Genomic DNA, 23,960 nt, shown 5'->3' with positions numbered 1-23,960 from the left:
GTGATGTTCTCTCAATCTATCTCTTTTCACTGAGGCCAGACAAACCGCTCTGACCTCATACGTTTTTTCTAGATTCATAGTCAGGTAGGCAACATGCCAAAGATGAACTAGGTTTGTAAAGCCTGAAGCTATCGGCCCACCTGTCCAAAAATAGCCCAGTCCTGACCTGAGGCTTTGCATATGAGTCACAGTATTTTAGCTTCAGTGGACAATAAAGTAGGAGAGTGTTTTGTTAACTGAGTATTTAGGGTTGACCCTACAAAACCTGATATATGACGTAATAGTCAGATCTGATTATTTTGAAATGAAACAGTTTATTGAATCTTAAGACCCAGTGTAAAAGAAAATCTTTAAAAAAAAAAGTTTGCATACAGTGTGTTTTATGTCTGATCAGATCATATTTGATTATGGCTCATATGATAGTGAGATTATGGAGTTTACTAGATGAGGGGGGAAAAACAGAGGCCCGAACTGAGCAAAAATATGCAATTTATATCTACTGACATAAAATGAATCTCCCAATATGTTCGATTAAGATGATATTTAAATGATTCGTTTTATGATCAGTAGTTTTTACTGTGAGGCAAAACATATAATGCAATACAACACAATATGATAATTGAGAGATGAACAAATAAACGTTCCTCAAAAGCCTGATGTATTTGATATACATTTTTACATGATTTTTCTAAAAAAAAAATGATGTATGGATAATCAAGTAAACCTTAGTTTCTTCAGTAGCCTACAATGAATGTTCATGAAATATTACATTTCATATACAAATACAATTTCTTGAAATATTATAAACAATATAAAAAAGTTATTCTTACATTTACTCATAATCAGTAAAGATTTCACAGCAAAAAGACACGTATAGGCCTACCGGAAGGGGACTTTTTTAACAAATATACTAAAAGGTAATAAATATTTATTAATAAATATGTATAAAAAGTATGAACTCTCAAACAGAGGGCAGACGGCAGATTGTGTCCAACCGTTTTTTTATCATGTTGATAATTTAGAAGCCTTACACATTAATGTGGGCTATCGGGTATTATACAGTAGGCTTTAATAATTAATTTTCCATGGGTGGACAGATTTCAGAATTAAAATTCAGAATGAAGCGGATAGCCGACAGCGGTGACGTATAACATCAGGGCTTGACGTCACCGCTGACTGCGCTCCTGATTGGAGGATTTAGAGCGCGTCTCTCTGTTGAAGGACCCCACTTCCGCAATACTACAGACAGACTTCGCTTTATTGCGCTAATACATCGCTGTATAACATGTCATTTCTTAAGGAGTGCACAAACTATTGGTTTTCAAAAATAAGTGTATATATTTAGCTGCCCAATAAATTCCGCATGTGCTGATACCAGTGCAATCTGGATTTATGTGATGGATTCATGTTAATTTCATCCGCCACCTCTTACCTCTATGATAAATATAGCCTGCGGTTCTACTAATAGCGGGCACGAGCACTGCTGTACGAGCGTCGTCGTGATGTCAGTGAATTTTAGGTGCCCCCTCAGGATGCCTGAGTAGTTGCGCTCGCCAATGAGCGACTCCTGTGTGAATGTCCTTCATTTCTCAGTCTGGCTAGTGAACTTGCCATCACGGATCCTAATTTGGATTTTTAAAAGGGAAGAAAAGCACCCCTCCGGTTCGCCGCTGCCCCTCAATCGCGTGACATTCTGGAGCGATTAAAACAACTTTAACTGCGCGCGTGGACATGGAATGCCGAGTGCTGTCGATTCAGAGTCATGTCGTGAGAGGATATGTGGGGAACAAATCTGCATCCTTCCCGTTACAGGTGAGCAGCTGAGGCGGCCACGGCACGACAATGCACTCGGGATTATTGTTATGTTATAGTGCATGACAGCATGCAGGTGGAGAAAGGAAAGGTCACATGGTCAGTATTCATTTGCATGCAGTCTTGTGCAGAGATTTAAGTGAACTTCCCTTACCCTGAGTCTAGACTCATTTAATTTCCAGAACTTGGCCTCTTGATGCTTGTTGTATTATGCTTGCATCATGCGAGCAACGAATACAAGATATGTTTTTATTAATAGTAACTTGGATACATGTATATATGCCACAACAACTTAAGGAAGCTCGTGTTGCCAGAACACCGGCACGTTAATTGCGGTGAGACCAGCGACACGGCGGCTGTCATCATTACCGTGAGTGACAGTGCCGTTATTCATCACCAGAAATGATTCGGATATCACTGAATCTCGGTTTCTGAAAGATCATTTGGCATGAGGGTTCAAGCCGCGTCCAAACTATTAAATCAGGCTCATTAGCTTCTGAATGGCTCCAGCTGTCATGCCACCAGAAAGCGGCTGTCTTCCTACGAGCCCTTCATCTTCTGCATGCTCGCGCTGTCTTACGTTTCCAAGACTGACGTCACGGCCGGGAGACTCAATTCCTGCAAAATCGTGACATGTTTTTTTCTTCTTCCAGCGGCTCTCCCAGCCGTATAAAACCCACGCTCGTGCATCATTTAAAGATCGAGTCTGCGCGTTTCATTGGCAGAGAGAGTGCTATTTTACATTGACCCTCATGTTTTGAAATTGTCTTTTATGTTTGGGTTCCCCAAATCTGTACGTGTATCATATATTAATCGTGCTACTATTAATAGTAAGTGAAACTAACCTTTTATGTCCCCTTTAACTTCGTTTAATATTTGATTGAGACAACCAAATTCTAGTAGGCAGATATTATTAAATTCGGCTTGAAACTGAAAGAATTGGTTGGATGGTTGTGGTTTGCTATTGGCTGATCTCTTGTGAGTGACAGGTTCTCCCGCCCTCGTGCCATTAAACACGTCATCAGAGAGATGTTGCTGCAAGTTATTTTGAGGGCAAGTGCATAAAAACATAAATGATGTGCACTGATAAATAATTTATAATAAACTGCGCTATTCCATAAAAATTAGGAGTTGTCACTTTTGATTTCATGGTGACTAATGACAGTATGGTTCACTTAAGCAACGAGTGTAATTCTTGTGCACTTTTTAAGAATGCATCTGTCCATTTTGGGCTTTTTTTGCTGTTCATAGTGTTTTTTCAGAGTAGTGGAAGGAAAACATCCAAAAAACACTGTTAAGTGCATCTTTTATAGCACTTAATCTATTTGCGTCTGTAGATTTCAATTATAGTACATATCTTTAAAAAACACGTCTTTTCTCAAAATGAGTTTTCTCCCGTACTGAGCCAGAGATCTGAGCCAGTGGCACTTATATATAACTTTACAGTTTAATTCTATATTATGAAGATTTTTTAAGATTTTATTTCTTTAAAAACAGACTGATCTCATGAAATAGTGTATGTATGACACGCCAATTCGCTATGCCATTTTCGCGTGCTATGAAGACGCATAATCGATTTTTAGCGTGTTTATCAACGCTGTTTCATTCTAGCCCCCTACACTGCCCCTACCCCTAAACCTACCCATCACACACACAAACACACACACACACACACACACACACACTGCCCCTGCCCCTAAACCTACCCATCACAAGAAACATTCTGCATTTTTACATTTTCAAAAAAACATAATTTAGTATGTTTATAAATCCATTTACATTCACGCGGAATCACACGGCGTCGACATACGTGCGGATAGCTCAAAAAGCGTACAGATAACACGCCATTTGGCTTTAGAAAGTGGCGTGTATGTTTACGCAAAGTCATGATGTCATGTTGTTAAAAATGGTGAATAGGTTTTTTGTTCTGGCTGCAAATCCACTGCAAGAGAAAACATACATTTGTGTTATTTGAAAATTGTCACTGTAAACCTGAATACATTTGAGGCAATCAGTTAAATCAAACATTTTAAGTTAAGAAATTCAAAGTTTAAGTAAGCAGAACTAGCAGAATTTTATTTTGTGCTTGTGCGCCTTTAACTTGAAATATTTGAGTATGCTTACTCATACATTTCACTTAAAACTATCATGTAATACATTGCTCCAGAATGCTAATTGGTAACACTGTTTTGATAGCATTAGCAGAGCATAGCAATTTCTGAATGAGTTCTGCAATATAGAAAATTCAACATGTTCTCAAACCAAGCTCAAGCTCCACTAGTTACCATGATGGTAACCCCCCTTAAAACTCAACAGAAACTAAATTAGCATAGCTAAAAGTTAAACTAAATCTCCCACTTAACATTAATCTTGCACAAAAAAACATATTACCCTTAATTTTAGCATTTACACTCCTTTTTGAGTGTCATGGCAAAGCATGCTGGGAAGTAGAAATCCCAGCCCAAAGAAAAAAGCTCATAAAACTCAAAACAATGAACCCATTCAGATGACTTAAAATGTGTCAGTTTTGTGAACTCAAAAGAAAAAGAGAGTTCTATATACTTACAAAAGCTCATTTGATTGAACTAATTTGTTTAATTAAGTTTACCGTACTCAAACCAATTAATTATTTTGAGCATTTGGGTTTACGATTTTGCCTTTTGTGACGACAACTCATGCCAGGTCTTCCCACCCCAGTTTATAGCCTACTTAGGCTATGGTGGCATTTAATTTACGAAGAACGAAGGCTGCACCAGAACATTTAAATTAATGAAACATGAGAAAACAGTTTAATTTTTACAAACTCTAACTCAAGATACCTGTCAAATTGTCTGGTTTACATTGGTTCCGCCATGTGATATGTCCTCAATAACTAGTAAAACAATAAGACATGCTTAAGTTAATTTTGTTAAATATTCCTTGTTTTAGTTAGTTTTTCTGCCACAGTTTCAGTTCTATTTAGTGTTAGGGTTCTATATACCATCACAGACTCTTGTGATTATTGCTTTTAGAGTGTGTGCTACTCTCTGAATTAACTTCCTTTCATGTGTGGAATGTGTCTGTGTTTGTCAGGTCATGGGGTTTGAGGTGGACTCGATCAACTCTGTTCAGTTCTCCAATCACACAGGTAGGCTGACTCAAACTTTCTGCTGTTTTTTTGTGGTTCACTAAAGATTCTCAAATTATGTCTTTAAAATGTATTATTATAGTGATGATGTCACACATGCCCTGATGAGACTGTGTTACTCTATTATGTCATAATTACTAGAATCAGATGGGATCTTTTTGGCGCCTTCTTTTGCAGTGAAAGTTGTGGTATAACGTGAAATAGATTATGACATGGTAAAATGTGTTAAAACAGCACAGTCAGATGATATGTCACAATATAACATATGCACAAACAGGCACTGAAGAAAGAATCACTACAGATTTCATAAACACAAGATAATGTGTTTTTCAAGAGAATATTTTCAGTTAACCTGACAGGCGGCCCCAAACAACGGCTGCACTGACTTGATCAGCTTATGAACATAAAAATAAAAATATCTTTGTTGTAACTACTTTGATTCGTAATGCTTGTTAACATTGGCTGCAATGTTCAACAGTTTGTTGTGTGTAACATCATTTGCATAAAAGTTTAGAGGCATTAGAGAATTTGTATCCTGATGGTATGGAGTTTCGATCACTTGGATATCTCTTGTTTCGGTGTGCCCGGATGCTAGCCTGACAAGCCAGACCCACATCAAGATTTTGGGTCTGGGAACGCACCATTGGCAGGGCTCAATACGAGGGGCGGGATAAGCGGTTGTCTTTCAAATTCGCTCTGCACACAAAAGGATAGCGCTACAACCAACTTGAGCACTATGAGTGGTGAGACAACTATCACAAGTGGGTTGTGGCTGATTCCCATGCGTTTTCTCACCAGCGGAGCTAGTTGATAGATTAAACTTTTGCTGTATCCGGTCGGCAAAACATCGAACACACATCTTCCTTTTTTAAGAATGACTTCAGTGCCGTTCTTTTCTCAAAGAAAAGCTTAACTCAAAGTCTTCCAGAGTCGTGGCTAAAAAACGGTGTTCAACAGCAGCAGCAATATGTTAAAGGATTAGTTCACCCCAAAATGAAAATCTCCTGATAGTTTACTCACCCCAATGTGAGCCCTTCGAAGCGCTTTGAAACTGCATTGATTTGGACCTTCAGCATTTTGGTTGCAACTGAAAACTATTATATGATGAAAAACCCTGGAAAGTTTTCTTCAAAATACTTAATTTCTTTTCGACTGAAGAAAGAAAGACATGAACGTCTTGGATGAGATGGGGGTGAGTAAATTATCAGGACATTTTCATTTTGGGGTGAACTAATCCTTTAAGCCCGCCCACCGACTCTATACATGATGCGATTGGCCTGACTAGAGTTTATTTTTTCAAGCTCGCAAGCCAACGGAGAGTTGCTAGACGACCCTTGCTGCAAATTACATTTGCTGCCGCTTGGGTGCATCTAGATTTTTAGGCTACCCGAATGCATTTGCACATTCGCAGAGTAAATTTCATTTGCAAATGCACTGTAGTGCCCCTTGACCTCTTAATGACAAGAGGACAGAAACAGATGCTTCATTCAAGTGCTTGAAGCATATTGCATTCACATGTTGTGACAGTTCATTTTGAACTGTGTGTGTGTGTGTAAGTGTATTTGGGAGCCGTTAAACAGACCACTGATCCATGTACTTCAGGAGAGTAGGAATATTGTGATGTGTTTTCATCTCTTTGGATTGTGCACTTGAATTCTGGTTCTTTAACACATGTCCTGTTATATTTTGACTGAGGACTCTTTGCTTACAAGATCAGAATATTCACCTGCATTTAGACATGCTGTTCCTGTTCAGCTCTTAGTTCTTCATTTACTCTTCCTAATGTTGTTCCACCGGTATGACTTTCTTTCTTCCTTGAAACACAAACTCCCCCCGCAAGACTTCTGAAGCAAGTTCATGAGATTCTTTTCCGATTCATAAATTGCTCTTTTGGGTTGAATCCTTTCAATAAATCAGCTTGTTCACCGAATAGGTCTGAATGATTTGTTCATAAATCACGACTGATCCGGTTCTTTTCCCGCCAGCATTTAAAAAAAAAAAAAAGTTGTCAGCCAGCACCAGCGCTTTTGATCATTTTCACAAAATGGTTATGGCCCCTAGAATATTTTGTTGCATGAATATCTGAACATGCAAAAGACATCAAAAGAAATGACAGAGACTCTGCTTTTAAACAAACATAAAAAACGATTTATTCTAGTTTCATGCATTATTTAAAGCAACAGAAAGCTGAGAAAATCATGTTTTTGTCAAATTCAGAATGATGATCAAAACAGATGGAGTAGATCGAGTCCATCAACACCCCTGATGCTTGTACAGTCCTGTATCTCTTCATGGGTGCGACATTTCATTCGGTAACATTAGGCAGTTGTTTTTTTTTTGTTTTTTTTTTGTTTTTTTATGTCACACAAAGCTATAATATGAGGTTATATCCAAATGTACCATTGTTTAGCTAATTTTCGTAGGCAAATCTAGTCATTTCACTAGGAATCCACGCGATCAGGAGTTTTGATTGAGGGCTAAAGATTTCCCCTCATAGATTTCGCAACTGGTTCAAGTTAGTTGTGGAAATTTGCTGCATTGACCGACTGAAAGCTACAGTGACGTGTGTGTGTGTGAGCTGTGCTTCATACATCGCTACACTACTGATAAAAGTGCCCTTTTTTCCCTGCAAAGTTTCGCTGAAATTTCGCTAATGTAACCACACCTTGACTTCAGAAGACTTGGAATGTAGCGCATGATTCATATAGGCTACTTTTATAATACTTTGCATCCTTTTAGCAGCTTGAAATCTCCTGCCCTCATTCATTTACAATGGATCATGAATTAAGTTTTTTTGTGAACTGTCCTTTTAGAGAAGTCTGTGTGAGAGAGAAAAACAATTGATATAGTGCTATAAATGTTCGCTCTGGTGACCCAGAACGGGTATGCATGGTGTCACACAGGACTGAAGTCAAGTCCACCTTTGTCGAGTCCAAGACCAGGACTAGTCAAGACCAAGTCCAAAGAGGTTCGAGTCAATGTCAAGATGAGACCGTCAAAAAAGACAAACAGAAAAACAAGAATCCTCTAACTATTGATCATTTATGTGATTTGTAATGATCAAGAAGCATGTGAAGAGTAACAACCCTGTAGGATCATATTAGGCCTTTTGATTTACTTTAGATATAGCAATTTCAATAAAGTCACATAAAGCTGAAGTGCATATTACAAGAAAAAAATTAACTTTACTTTAAATCATTAAAGCAGATATATCCACTGATTTGCAACACAGACGGCCTTTAGGTGCTGCACGATACGAGGAAATTCTGTGATGTGCGATAACAGTGGGTTTTTTTGCAATGACGATGACTTGCTATAAGTAAACAAATCATTAAATGTGCATGTTGGCTGCCTGGATGCTTTTAAATTCACTACAGGATTAGAATAGAATATTTGAATATAACTAAATGATGTTTCTAGGGACATTCTAAAAAGCTTAAAGGGATAGTTCACCAAAAAATGGAAATTATGTCATAATTTACTCACCCTCAAGTTGTTCCAAACCTGTATGAGTTTCTTTGTTCTGCTGAACACAAAAGAAGATATTTTGAAGAATGTTTGTAACCAAGCAGAAAGAGCAACCATTGACTACCATAGTAGGGGAAAAATACTATGGTAGTCAATGGTTGCTCTATGCTTTGTTAACAAACATTCTTCTAAATATCTTCTTTTGTGTTCAGCAGAAAGAAAGAAAGAAAGAAAGAAACTCATACAGGTTTGGAACAACTTGAGGGTGAGTAAATGATAACAGAATTTTCATTTTTGGGTGAACTATCCCTTTAACGTGGCTTAATGTACTAATGTACTGTAATATTAAAAAAACAAACTCAGCGAACATCATACTAATAAAGTATACTATGTGCAAAAAATCTGATTAAGCCATGTTAAGCTTTTTAGAATGTCCCTGTTATGGGAGCAGAAACGTTAAAAGTTTACAGAAGCAAAGTCACTAGATATATATATATATAGTATTTTTACTCATGAATGTTTTATTGCATGTACTGACAGTAGCGAACGTAACGTTAGCTGTTGTCAGCCGTTTAAAAGCACATTTCGGTGGCCATTGCTAAATAACATGTTCACTCAATGACAATGAAAATACGATTAATCTTTCAGCCCTGCTTTCTAACCTAATGAAAAGACTCAAATGCAAAGGCTAACTCTTATGTTCGGAGCCAGGCATATACCAGACGACCAATGTTAATGGCTTGCGAATTTAACCAATAACGTTACCCGTTTTCTGAACAAGCGCGCTCCATCAATAGTTTTGTTTTGAAGAAGAAAAAAAGCATATATTGCTGGACTCTGTCGGGACCATCTAGAACATTTGGCCAAGTCCGAGTACAAACGAGACAAGTCCGAGACAATAGAAAAACGTCTCGAGACCGGACTCGAGTACTACAGCACTAGTGTCACATGCTTGTCTGTCACTGCTAAATTTCCCAAACACTGTTTCTGGACAAGCTTCTCGTAAACACATCCCATTTCAAAGCACATAAGTTAGAATAACCCTAACTGGCCGAGGATCAGTAGTCCACTGTAGGCTGTTGCCCTGCGACTGGCCTCCCGCTCCGCTCTGCTGCTTTCTCCTCCTCAGGGCTGTAACATTGTCTTTATCCACTTGAGTTTTTTTTTTTTTTAAAGCCATTTAAGCCTATAAATGGGGGGGGCTTGCTTAGCATTCTCAAACCAGACACGCCGTTGTCAGCACAGCTAACCAGCACGGCTCTCGTCGGGATCTGTTGTTGGAGTAGTGTAGTTGGTGGTTTACGCCTGTGGTCACATCAAGCCTGAATTTGTTTGTGAAATGAGTGGAATGAGTGGATAATTGAAATCATGGGTAACTGGTTTAGAGTAAGTGGATGGTCATTTTGAAGGGGCAAACCTTCTGAAAAGTGATGCTGAATGTGTTTGTCATGATAGTTTATTCATTTGGTGCTATAGGTATTAGCCACTCTTCGAATCAGAATGTACACTAGACTAGAGACTTATCCGTCTCTCTTGCTGTCGTCTCCTTTCTGGTGCTTCAGAGATTAATTCAGCATTTTGGCAAAAGAAAAGAAATATGACCTAAAAGACATTTTGATGGAGAGAACAAAATTTTATAAAAACAATCCAAACAAACAAAGCCATCAGTAAACTATTATAGAAAGTTTACATTTACATTTATGCATTTGGCAGACGCTTTTATCCAAAGCGACTTACATTGCATTCAAGGTACACATTTCACATTTTGTCAATTCTTGCTTTCCCTGGGAATCGAACCCATGACCTTGCGCCATGCTCTACTGTTTGAGCTATAGGAAAGCCAATTATTATTTACTATAGTTTAGTAATCAAGCAGTCAATCAATTTTATTTATATAGCACAATAAATACAACAGTAGTTGGCTATTGTGCTGTACAAGAGGATAAATAAATAAATATAATAATGCAATAATAAAGGGAATTTACATCGGAAACACTCATTTGAAATATTAAAAATCAAATACAGTTTTGATATTAAAATCCTTAGAGAAAAAGTAGGTTTTCAACTTAGATTTAAATTCAGACTCTGTGGATATTATTCTTAAAGATAGAGGAAGACTATTCCACAATTTTGGACCAATAATAGTAAAAGCACGGTCATCCCTTGTCTCAAGTCTAGATCTCTGAACCATCAGCAGTCTTTGATTAGATGACCGTAAAGATCTAGAAGGGTTATTTAATTTCAGATTCAGATTCAGATTCAGACAGTAATACACATTTGAGTGATTTGAGTGATGAAAAAAGAAAAAGAAAAATGTATTGGCTCTAAACATTCATGTACAGATTTATTTTACCCCCACATGTCAAATTTTATGCAGAATCTTATATTCTGTATAACCTCCAATAAACGCTGGCTGTAATCTTTGATAATCTTTGGTTTTCACATTACCACTGCTTTCTTCAAATTTGAATCTCATTGAAAATATTTGGTGGAATTTGAAGACTGCACAGGCCACTCAAGCTTGGTTCAGGGATCAGTCGTAGAACGTTCTAAAGTAGATTTGGATGTGTATTTTGGGACGGCTGTCCTTCAGGAAAGTCCATTGATCATCAAGCTTCAGTCTCTGCACCAAAGGCATCACCATCTTTGCCAAAATAGCTTGATACTTCAAAGATCTCATGATCTTCATTCAGGCAAGATGTCCACTTCCTGCAACTTCAAAGCACCCCATAACAAGACTGGACCATCCCATGTTTGACCATAGAGATGTTCTTCTGCTCAGAGAAGCTTTGTATTCCAAAAAAAATCTAACTCAAGCATTACATTATATATTGACATTATTACTTTTAACTTGCCACTAAACTGTTATAGATGCAATTAAAAAGCCTACATTTCTCTCTCTTTCTCGCTCTATTCAAACATAATACTTTTTTCAATAGCTTGTATTTAAATTAATCTTCCATAACGGACATTTAAATGTTATGATGGCAAATATTCACTTGTAGCATATAAACTATAATTTTTTTTTGGTGGTTTAATTACTCCATTTTTTTTAAAAAAGGATTATAGATGTATAATATCAACAATATTGTGAAATATTATTCCAATTTAAAATAACGGTTTTCTATTACAATATTTTAAAATGTAATTTATTCCTGTGAAATAAATCTGAATTTTCAGCATCATGACTCCAGTCTTCAGTGTCACATGGTCCTTCAGAAATCATCCCTAATATGCTGATTTATTATCAATGTTGACAATGTTTTTCTGCTTTATTTTTGTGGAAACTGTGAAGTTTTTTCAGGATTTGAAATGTCAAAATTTCAAAGTGATTTTTTTTTTTTGCAGTGTAAAAGTCTTTACTGTCACACTTGATCAATTGAATTCATCCTTGTTAAATAAAAGTATATATTTTTTTTAAAACACGAATCTTATTATTGCTGTAGCTTTATCGATGTATTCTTACATGTTTGTATTGCAGCATCTCTTATTGCCCAGTAGTTGGCTCAGTTGGCCTGTAAATGAACTGTTTCTGTTCTGTTCACTCATTCGTTATAGAGGACATTAACCTTTGTTTAGTTAATGTACCATTGGCCATGTCTAGTTAATGTACAAACATTTCCGGTTCTGACTGAGCACTGAGGTTTTCTTCAATCCACATTCAGAATGAATTTCTTGATGGTAAATAATGGCCATTATTCTCTTATCATTTATTGTTAATCAGCATCTAAAAGTACCTTCTGCCCGTGGCAGCGAGGCGATCTGCAAACTGGACCGTTTCCTCTAGGACTTTATCGTTTGACCTTGGAAATATATTTGCAGGTTTTGACATCCAGAGCTTTATCTCTGTTCGTTACATCAATAGGCGCTGCAAAGCCTGATGGGTAGAAACAGCGTGTACCTCGCACGGCAGCTTCTGAATGCTTTCCCTGATCGTGATTTGGTGTGAAATCGAGTATCTGCATGATACGTGCGGGTGAAGTGTTTGGGATTAGAGAGGTCTGTGGTTCCAGCGGAGAGGCATTGCGGAGTTGCGGCAGCAGGAAATGATGACGACAGACATCACAGATTCCCCTTCACAGTCATCTTCTCCCCAAAAACACACTCATCAAGGCTACAATGATGCGTATTTTTCATCCAGCCCCTCAGGCTTTCCTCTGTTCCTTAGCAACAAGAAACCTGCATGTGACCAGCTCGGTGACTCACCTGAATTGTGACATCACGGCTCCCGCGGCAGCAGCAATGGTCTCTGACGAAACTCTGGGGCTTTTGTCCGTAACCCCTACATATACATATTAGATCCCAATGAGATCTTCATTCTCGTAGTGTCTCGAACATCACAAAGGACTCCCCACTGGATTTTTAAGATGTGATTTCTATGTGTGTGACCTGTGATCTGTCATTACCCAGGTTACTCTCACTGGAAGGGACAAGTCTTGACTGCAGACGAGCTTCACGTGCTGTACGAAGGGATCAAACTGAACAACGTCAACCACTACGACTATGTACTTACAGGTCAGTTCTGTCTGTCACACTGCTGTGGATGTTATTTGCATGCTTTTATTGAGCCTATAGGGATGAAAACAATTGACTGCAGATAATATGATTCCCTGATGGCATCAGACTCTCATATTTCCAGCTCTTTTCAGTTGGAGCAGTGTACATAAGGCCCTGTGTGAGACCGTAGAGTCCCTGAGGCAGGTCAGCGCCTTACCTATGGTCATAATATCATATGCACACGAGAGTAGGCTCTTTTGTCTTGTGAGAGTAGCTGTGTATATATCTTCAGCTGCAGGCTATTTTGGCTCTTTGGACTAGGGAGAGTGGAAAAAGTGTGTTTTAACAGTTTACATGCATCACAGGAGAATTCTGGTCTGGAGGTTTTTTTTGCTGAACATTTCCACTACATCTCAAATTATAGATTTTTATAATAAAATATCATTCTGTGCTGGAAATGAAAGTGGGAGATATTAATGAATAAAATGAATGTCATGCTCCGGGAAGTTTTATAGATAGATTTTATATACCCTAAATACATATTTCCACACGTTTTGCAAAATATTTGTGCAACATTTTCATGTTTTGCGTATTATTTGTACAATCTGTACAAACGTGTTTCACAAGTTTTGCGTTATATTTGTACAATATTTTCACATACATGTACTGTATGATTCTGAAATCCACTGCCACTTCAATATGTTCACACTTTGCATACTATTTTGCATAATGTTTTTTTGTACAATATTTTCACGTTTCTTTTGCATTATATTTGTACAGTATTTTCACACTTTGCATACTATATTGCATAATATTTGTACAGTATTTTCACACTTTGCATACTATATTGCATAATATTTGTACAATATTTTCACGTTTCTTTTGCATTATATTTGTACAGTATTTTCACACTTTGCATACTATTTTGTACAATATTTTCACACGTTGCTTAATATTTGTACAGTATTTTCATGTTTCTTTTGCATTATATTTGTAAAATATTTGCAAAAATACAGTAATATTGTGAAATATTATTCCAATTTAAAATAACTGTTTTCTATTATAATATATTTGATCCTGTGATCAAAGCTGAATTTTCAGCTTCATTACTCCAGTTTTCTGTTTCACATGATCCTTCAAAAATCATTCTAATATGATGATTTGCTGCTCAAGAAAGATTTATTGTTACTAAAAATAATAATAATAATTATTATTATTTTTATTATCATCAATGTTTAAAACAGTTTTGCTACTTAATATGTTTGTGGAAGACGAGCTTCATTACACTAAATTTTCATCATTTCATATGAAAATGTTTTCAGTATGGGACAAATATTTTTATGATAGATTTTCATAGCTTAGATGTAAAGTCTGGAACACGAGTAAAACTATCAAATCTATTTATAAAAGGTATTTGAAAAGTAGCAAAAATAAATAAAGACAGTAAAGCGGTTACAGTTGTAAATACCAACGCCTGGATATAAAAGTTCCGGTCATTGAAGAAGCTCCCATAGGCGCAAACTTCAACATTGTGGCATTGAGTGTTGCATAGGCAAGCACCTCTTTTCTTCAGAAAATCTAAAAATCTAGTGGATATGTTTGTCTTGTGCATCCAGTAGGTTTGTGTTGAGTTGTCTATAACAGAGAGGAAGTGAACACATCTCTCTCGCTCTGTAATGGTGCTGCTAATAATCAGCACCGGGGGACCGTAGAGGACACATGGTCATAGAGTTGCAGGTCTCGCACGATCACCGCAGACTGAGATGTTGTGCTCTGTCGAGTTGGTTAGCTGGCGAGAAGTCTCTGGTGCATGAGCTCTCCTTTATCATCACCTTGAGAGGAGAGGAAAGCACAGACTGGGAAAAGGGAAAAAAGGAGAACTTGGGAATAGAGAGCAGTGTGGGAAGTATTTATACATGCAGTTTGCAGTCCAGTAGAGCCACGTTTCACGAGCCTAATAAATGACTGATTTTAAAGATTATGCTTGTGCATCAGGATTATTATTATTATTAATATTTATTAGTAATATGTTTATTTAGCAAATCAATTTGAAAAAATTTATCAGTTTTCACAAAAATCTTAAAGGGTTAGTTCACCCAAAAATGAAAATAATGTAATTTTATTACTCACCCTCATGCCGTTCCACACCCGTAAGACCTTTGTTCATCTTCAGAACACAAATTAAGATATTTTTGTTGCAAGCCGATGGCTCAGCGAGGCCTGCATAGCCAGCAATGACATTTCCTCTCTCAAGATCCATTAATGTACCAAAAATATTATTTATAAAGCGACGAGAATATTTTTGGTGTGCCAAAAAAACTAAATAACGACTTATATAGTGATAACTGATCTCAAAACGCTGCTTCATGAAGCTTCGGAGCGTTATGAATCAGCGTATCGAATCATGATTCGGAGCACCAAAGTCACATGATTTCAGCAGTTTGGCGGTTTGACACGCGATCCGAATCATGACTCGACTCACTGATTCATAACGCTCCGAAGCTTCATGATGCAGTGTTTTGAGATCAGTTATCACTATATAAGTCGTTATTTAGTTTTTCCACTCTCATTGAGCGAGGCACCTAACCCCCAATCACTCCAGGTGTGTGTTCAATACTCACTGCGGTGTGTGTGCACTTGGATGGGTGAAATGCAGAGCACATATTCTGAGTATGGGACACCATACTTAGCTACACGTCATTTATTTTTCTAATCCCAGCTGTAATGTCATAATATGAATTTTTGAACTGCTATTTTGAGGTCTTCTGCATGCCTATCTCACTAGTGGCTTGTGTTGTCGCAGTGCGATTTATTGTGTGAAACACTATGACATCATGAAAAGCATTGAAGGTCAGATGCATCACACATAGGATTTATTTACCTGACTGGAGAGGCCAAGCCGCCACGTGACCAATAGCTGGAGAGTGGGCCTGGGAGCTTTTAAGGCCGTCCCTCCTCAAAAAAATGTTATGTATTGTCACTTTCTCTGAAACATGCATGCTTGGTGTGTTTGAGTTCCAAGCCTATCAATTTAACTAAGACCCATTTTGAACTTTCTTTAGTGTGTAATGTTGCTGACGGTTTGAGCATGGAAAAGGTCTGCAAGGTTACAAAGCACAAAGTCACTCCAAAAGGAGTTATCAGTTTCTGAACTCCCCGAAACGCTTCCATTGTAGCTTTGTTTTCTTCCAGGAACAAACACGTCACAGTATTACTCATTTAAATCATTTCCGCCCAATGCATACCCAAAAAAGGTGGCGAGGCCTGGTTGTGTTGTGTTAGTAGTAGTGTGTTGAAACTAACGGTTATATAAGAGGTGTGACCTTTCCAAAACACACTTGAAATGATTGACCAATCACAACACACTGGTCCAGCTGACCAATCAGAGCACTTCGCGCTTTTCAAAAGGAGGAGCTTCGTAGAGACGGGAACTAAACAGAGCGTTACTGACAGATTGGGAAGAGAGGTGCTGCAACAATGTAAATTATTTGAAAAACAAATGTTTTTTTGAACATTCAAGCATGAAAACCTGTTTTAGTAGAACACAAAAACTAAATCAAGACTTTGTAAAAGGCTTTTTTAAAGGGTAACTCAACCCCTGATCAGAGCCTAACTCCACCCACTGGCAATATTTGAAAAATGCTGGAAAAGTGGGCAAACCCCAGCGGAGACAGAGGGGATGAACAGAGCCGGATTAAATAAATGGACTACACTAGGCAGGCTGCATTTTTTGGGCCCCCCTCCATCGATGTTATTTATGAATTGAAATCTGAAACTTACCAAAGTTACTAATAACAGTTAATTCACATTTTACATAGCCTAGTCTTTGGTTACAAATTGGTTGTGTTGTATATTAAACAGTCTATCAGACTATTTTTTGATATTCATTATTTATACGTCATTACACGGCTCTATTAAATGCTATTAAATTATCCTCATCCACTGGGAGTGTCATTGTTAAGGCAGTAGTACCAGTAAATAACCAATAGGTTTCAGTAAACTATGTAAACAGAGCAAATAAGTTTATCTTATTTGCTCTGTGTACATTTTATCAACACATTTAATTAAGATTTTCTGCAAAATCCAATAGCTTACAACATTTATAAATGTTGTAATTAAGAACAAGAAGGCAAACATGACCCCTTCACATTCATCAAGACCATTTAGAAACTGTCTAACAATAAATAATAATAAATATAAGGATGGAGGATTTAAACTATGGAAAACTAAAGGTATCAGACTATTAAAGACTTGTATATGGATGGAATACTTCTTACATTTCAAGAATTGTGTGATAAACACCAGATTCCCTCAAAACATTTTTTTTTCTAATATTCACAGCTTAAAAGTTTTATGTCTTCCAGGTCTACAGATAGTATGTACATTCCCAAACTGTCATTAATTGAGGAAATAATTGAAAAAAGAGGTGAAAAGGGCCAATTGTCAAAATATTATAATTTAATAATGTCTAACTCTAAAGAGTCTGCTGTAGACAAATTAAACGCATGGAGGAAAGCCATTCAAGAAGAAATGGAGGAATTTGAATGGACTGAAGCATGTTTAAAGGCGCAAAAACAAATCATAAACACGCGGCTTAAATTATTACAGTATAAATGGTTGACAAGGGTTTATATAACACCTGAAAAACTCAATCATATGTCTAGCAATATTCCTGATATATGTACAAAATGCCAAAATTATAAAGGAACTCTAATTCACTGTCTATGGGAATGTTCTGATATACAGAAGTTCTGGAAGGATGTCATAAACTGTTTGTCAGAACGGTTTAATCTTAAAATACCACATTGTGCCAAACATTTCCCGCCACATCTTCCACCGCGTCTTCCACCACATCTTCGGGCCTGGCTCAGCCTCTGCTGACTCGAGCAGGTTCACAGCTGTCGGACGGCTGCCCGACAGAAACTTCTATAAAGCCCCCCGCTGTCTCTTCTTTTGTTCCTCTTCATTTTTTTTCTTTTTACGTTTTGCCGCACCCGAAAGCATCTTGAATGTTAGCCTACTCAAAACACACCTGCCTGCTAGCTTTGTTGTCTTGCTCTGACCGCCGCTGACGTCTCCTCGGACTGGCTGGCGCCTCTTTATAAATACAGTCATGGGCTGGCGTTAATGTGTCGTTATGTAACAGTCTATGGTTAAGATAAACATCGTCACTATTTTTAGTTAATTAATAAATATTGAAATAAATTGTAGATAGGACATTTGTACATTAAATTTTTTTTATTATTATTATATATATATATATATATATATATTTTTGTCTCTCTGTCTGGGCCCTATCCCGCCAATCGGGCCCTAGGCACGTGCCTAGTTTGCCTTTGCGTTAATCCGGCTCTGGGGACGAAACGAGGGCGGGGCTGAGGCGGGGGGGTGCACCTGAGACCTACAGTGACGGTTTGATTAGGGTGTGGTGAGCTCGTGCCAGGGGCGTGGGTAGTGAGCCGTTGGAAGAGCCAACAAACGTCACGATGGCAAAACAACGTCCGATAGGAAAATTCAACTGCAGTAGCCACCGTTCAACCTTAAGAGGGCAGCACTCCGACGGTTTTACACCATATATTGTAGAATTAAAACAATTTATATCCAAATGTCAAAACATTTACTCGAATCAATGAACAGCATTAATAAAGCCCCAGTCTTGCAGATCATTAACTAAAAAAAGTTGTTTTAGGGTTTAGTTACCCTTTAATACACACATCTCAAGGTGTATTTTCTGATTCTTTTCTGACCTCTGAAATAAAATAACTTGCCAAGTGTTTATGCCCAATTCTGGCTCCATTTCACCCACAAATTGAGTGTATTGTATCATAAACCTGTATCTTAAACTATTGTTTCCACCTTAGCTGTTTTGAAATGTCAGGTAAAAAGAATGAGAATGAACCTCATGCTTGTGCTGAGTGCTCAGTTTTAGTACTTCAGGCAGAATTTTGATCTGGAACAAATGAAGTCTCAAGAGGAAGTTGTTGGTAGGAAAACAAATTAGTTGATAAAAGCTCTTTTCTTTCTCCATTACCGCAGGTTACACTAGAGATACATCATTTCTGGAGATGGTGGTTGATATTGTACAAGAGCTGAAGAGGGCCAATCCTAACCTTGTATATGGTGAGTGTTTTTCAGTCTCTAGACAGGCATCTATCCTTCAAGTGTTTGGGGTATGATGTTGCTTTTGAAAGAAACGTTTGAAGCAAGAATGCATTGAATTGTTCAGAAGTGACGCAAAGAGTGACAAAAGATTTCTTTTTAAAAGAATTGCTGTTCTTTTGACCTTTCTATTATTAATCAAACCCACAGAAGACTGGAGTAATGATGCTGAAAATGATTTTAAATGCACTATATTACTGTATTTTTTGTAAAATGCAAATAAATGTAGCCTTGATGAACATTTAAAGATCATAACAACCCCAAACTTTTGAACGGTAGTGTACATGAACCTTGTACATTAAAGAATAACTTTGTTGTTTTTTCTGTCAGTTTGTGACCCTGTCTTAGGGGACCATGGTTCAATGGTAAGCTTGTTTGTGTTCTAGATCCTCTCTGTCTTTCTTCTGTCCCATTATGTTCATTATACAGGAAATAGAATTGGGAATAAGCTGACATCTATTTTTCATGGTACTCTTTGTCTTTTGCAGTATGTTCCTCAGAATCTCCATCCTGTGTACAGGAATAAAGTGGTACCTGTGGCCGATATCATCACACCCAACCAGTTTGAGGCAGAGTGAGTGAAATACTGTCCACTCAACATTTTAGTGTGTTATCTTGTGATTGGATGTTTCTGTGCTGCAAATGTCAAACCTCCAGCCCCTCACCGGTTTTCAGTAAGATTGCTGACATGAGTAATATTGTGGTGCCCTCTGGTGGTCAGTCAGGGCTTTACACTCAACTCTTCAGTCCCACTCATGTGCCACTCGTCTAACTCTTTGCTCTTCATTCCAGGTTATTGACGGGGAAGAATATCAGCACAGAGAAAGATGCTGTTGAGGTGAGTTTAAATATACTCGTGAGAAATGGACCTCACAGTAGCCTTATTAAAAAAACGATGAAAGCAGTGTATGAATATAAATTAGCTGCAAATAATATACAAACCACTTTAATTTCCAAATGTTATATTATTATTCGTTAATAATAAAAGTAGTATTATTATTTTCATCATCACTAATAATACAAATAATAATGTTTTAAAATAATTGCTATGTTATGGTGTTAAAATTATTCATGTTTTGTTACAATGACTGATAATATTAAGGTAGTAATAATAATAATTATAATATACTATGTAATCAATATGAATTATTATTATTTTTAAAAGTATTTATTAGAATGTATTATGTTATTGATTGTATTATTACTTACATTAAAATAACATTTTAAAATTCTTATTCTTATTATTAATATTATTATTGCCTTAATATTATCTAATAATTATTATTAATATATCATTACTAATTATTTTAATATTTTTTTATGTTGTTGTTATCATCATCATTAATAATAATACAAATAATAATGTTTTAAAATGATTGCTGTATTATTATCTTAATATTAATAGATTTTATGTTACAATGAATAATAATTATCATTAGTATTACTATTATTAGATGATATTAAGGTAATATCAATAATCAATTATATATATAAAATTAAAATATTATATATATAATTAAAATAATAACTTTTCGTTAACAACATTATTCTTCTTATTATTATTATTGCCTTAATATTATCTAATAATTAATTAGTAATGTATAATTACACATTTTTATAACAATTATTTATGTTGTTGTTACTCTAATTATAATCTAAAGCTATTATTAATTTACAATAAATATTATTTTCTAAATTATTATCTAATAATATATTATTAATATAAAATGACTATTGAGATTATAATAATAATAATAATAATAATAAATATTATTACTAAGAAAACAGTTGTTTTGAATTCAACCATCAACAAGAAACGTTAACAAGAGTCATATGCTGCTGTTGACATGTTAACGGAGATCCAGTAAAGGACTCTGACTGTGTGTTTGTGTGTTCAGGTGATGGACCTGCTGCATAAGATGGGTCCAGACACCGTGGTCATCACCAGCTCTGATCTGCCCCCTCGTCTCGGAGACAGATTCCTGGTGTCTCTTGGCAGTCAGCGCATTTGTAAGTGTGTGTCCATGTGTGCTGAACAGTGGAAGATAAGATCAGTGTTTGTGGATTGGACAGATGACAAAATTCATAAGAGCATACTGGAATGCATGTGAAGTCAAATATCTTTATATTTATTTATATATAACATATTTATTGCTTTGAACCACCTTCATGGAGTTGTGTAGCCTAGCGGTTGAAGGGCTGGCTCATGCATGGTCAAATCTTGTGAAGAATGCGCACATGAATAAAATACCCATGTTTCTGCAGTGATGCCGGACGGGACAAAGAAGACCCAGCGGATCCGAATAGAGGTGCCGAAAGTGGATGCGGTGTTTGTGGGGACCGGTGATCTGTTTGCTGCTATGCTGTTGGCCTGGACTCACCATTACCCAACCGACCTGAAGGTACAGCATATTCAATCATCGTGTCAGAAAAGCAACACAGTGATCATGCAGCGCAGGAAGAAAATGCTGATCAAGTGTTATTCTGTCTTGTTCTCTTTCTCAGACGGCATGTGAGAAGACTTTCTCCGTCATGCACCATGTCATTCAGAGGACTATATCTTATGCCCATGGTAACACAACAGCCAAACCTTGTCTGTTTTATGTATGTGCATGGTATAGAGTTGTTAGAATGCTACAATTCGTTATCAATATTAAAATTACAAATGAAAATAGTGGCACAAAGCCTTAAAGGAACACGCCACTATTTTTGAAAATAGGCTCATTTTGAGTTAAACAGTTGAGTTTTACCGTTTTCAAATCCATTCAGCCGATCTCCGGGTCTGGCGGTAACACTTTTAGCATAGCTTAGCATAGATCATTGAATCTGATTAGACCGTTAGCATCTCGCTCCAAAAATGACCAAAGAGTTTTTATATTTTTCCTATTTAAGACTGGACTCTTCTGTATTTACATTGTGTACTAAGACAGACGGAAAATAAAAAGTTGTGATTTTCTAGACCGATATGGCAAGGAACTATACTCTCATTCCTGTATCCCTGGAATATCATTGCGCTGCTGCACCCATGGTATGGCAGCAAAGTTCCTTGATTATTATGCAGGAATGAGAGAATAGTTCCTAGCCATATCGGCCTAAAAAATCGCAACTTTTCATTTTCTGTCAGTCTTAGTACACGATGTAACTACAGAAGAGTAAAGGGTAACACTTTAGAATAATGGTCATTAGTTAATGTATTAACTAACATGAACTAACCATGAGAAGTACATTTGTTACTGTATTTGTTCGTCTTTGTTAACGTTAGTTCATATAAATCCAGCTGTTCATGGTTTGTTCATGTTAGTTCACAGTGCATTAACTAATGTTAACAAGAATTTAATAATGCATTAGTAAATGTTGAAATTAACATTAACAAAGATTAATAAAAGCTTTATAAGTGCAGTTCATTATTAGTTAACTAATGGAGATAACTAATGTTAACTAATGACCATTATTCTAAAGTGTTGTCGAGTCTTAAAAAGGAAAAATATAGAATCTATTTGGGGTTTTTTTGAGCGAGATGCTAACGGTCTAATCAGATTCAATGATCTATGCTAAGCTATGCTAAAAGTGCTACCGCCAGACCCGGAGATCGGCTGAATGGATTCGAAAACGGTAAAACTCAACTGTTTAACTCTAGGGGAGTTGGAAATTGAGCCTATTTTCAAAAATAGTGGCGTGTTCCTTTACTTTAAGTAAACATTGTTTTATATTTTTCAAGTAAGAGACTTTTCAAAAATATTTTTAAAAAATCCAACAAACCCCAAATAAGCTTGTTTCATTGAAATGTTTTCCCCTCTTTCTCTTGTATGTTCAGAAATGGCAGGTCCTGGGAGAAGACCCAGCCCGGCCCAGCTGGAGTTACGGATGGTCCAGAGTAAAGCGGACATAGAGGATCCAGCCATAGTAATGGAGGCCACCGTTCTATAGAGCCGCCACACGCCACATCTCATCCACACACCTCACCCTCCGCTCACAACTGCACAATGTATAGATGTTGTACATTTTGATATGTAATGTGACATTGCCTTAGAATCTCAGCCAGAGCACAACAGTTCCATTTTTCAAGAGATTCAGCAGGGTACAGCCAAACAGGCGAGAGGGGGAGAGCGATCGCTTGCGCTCCGCAGAGAAAAGAGACGAGAAGAAGAGAATGGGAGAGATGATCGCCCTCTCGTTCACACTCTTGCAATCTTCACCATCTCTTGTTTCTCTCTCTCTTTCTCTCAAAGCTCCTCAAGAACTCCGGTTCGTCCTGCACATAAAGCCCAGTCCAGGTCAGTTATGTACCTAAACTGCCATTGATCTAGTGAGGACCAATATAAAAATGATGTTAATATAGATGTGACTCTTTCTACACTCTATGATTTTGAGTCTAGAGAAACATAGAAAACCAAACCTAGACGGTTGAGTCTCACAGAAACTCTCAAGGAATGCCTGGGTCATATTTTTGCTCAAAAGGTAAAAATAAGATATTTATTGCATAAAAGAAAAAGAAGGCTATTATTAGGACCATTATATTTTTGTGCATTATGCTATTAGTTTTATGTCAGTTAAGTTTAATATTAATAATTAATTATTTTTTATAATATTATATTATTCAGGTAAGTGTATTTTTCTCTCTCCAGTTCTCAGTAACTTAATATAATGTGAAAAAATATCATTCTCATTTTCAGTTATTTTATATTATATTTTTTAAAGTTGTTTTTTTTTTAAATATATATTCAATTTCATGACTGTATTATATATTTTTTCAGGGATAAAATGTGATTATTTGTCACAATACAAACGATGTTGGTCCTAAAAATAGATTTTCTTAATGTAAAATTTAATTCTGTATTTTTGTCGTTTGAGAATTACCCAGAAAGCTTGGTCTTTTGCTCACCTATGTTGTGGCCAA

General features: G+C 36.7%; 1 protein-coding gene across 1 annotated transcript; it reads left to right on the top strand.

The window, feature by feature from the left end:
* The first annotated feature begins 1,546 nt into the window (after positions 1–1,546).
* On the top strand, positions 1,547–23,543 carry pdxkb (pyridoxal (pyridoxine, vitamin B6) kinase b). The gene is made up of 11 exons (XM_079812065.1): positions 1,547–1,812; positions 4,885–4,939; positions 12,818–12,922; positions 18,941–19,024; positions 19,394–19,428; positions 19,552–19,637; positions 19,856–19,901; positions 20,962–21,073; positions 21,329–21,465; positions 21,569–21,635; positions 22,878–23,543. Exons 1-11 carry the CDS (start codon positions 1,732–1,734, stop codon positions 22,988–22,990), a joined length of 921 nt encoding a protein of 306 aa, XP_079668191.1. The 5' UTR covers positions 1,547–1,731; the 3' UTR covers positions 22,991–23,543.
* Positions 23,544–23,960: the final 417 nt, after the last annotated feature.

The sequence above is a fragment of the Gobio gobio genome, assembly GCF_949357685.1.
Source record: "Gobio gobio genome assembly, chromosome: 3".
NCBI lineage: Eukaryota > Metazoa > Chordata > Actinopteri > Cypriniformes > Gobionidae > Gobio > Gobio gobio.
This window is presented reverse-complemented; position numbering and strand designations above follow the sequence as displayed.

What these genes read in the sequence shown, in the direction of transcription:
- pdxkb (XM_079812065.1), top strand. Translation starts at nt 1,732, where the DNA reads ATGGAATGCCGAGTGCTGTCGATTCAGAGTCATGTCGTGAGAGGATAT. An exon ending in CAATCCTAACCTTGTATATG is followed by an intron (nt 19,025 to 19,393) that starts GTGAGTGTTTTT and finishes TTTTTCTGTCAG; the next exon opens with TTTGTGACCCTGTCTTAGGG. An exon ending in CCCAACCAGTTTGAGGCAGA is followed by an intron (nt 19,638 to 19,855) that starts GTGAGTGAAATA and finishes TCTTCATTCCAG; the next exon opens with GTTATTGACGGGGAAGAATA.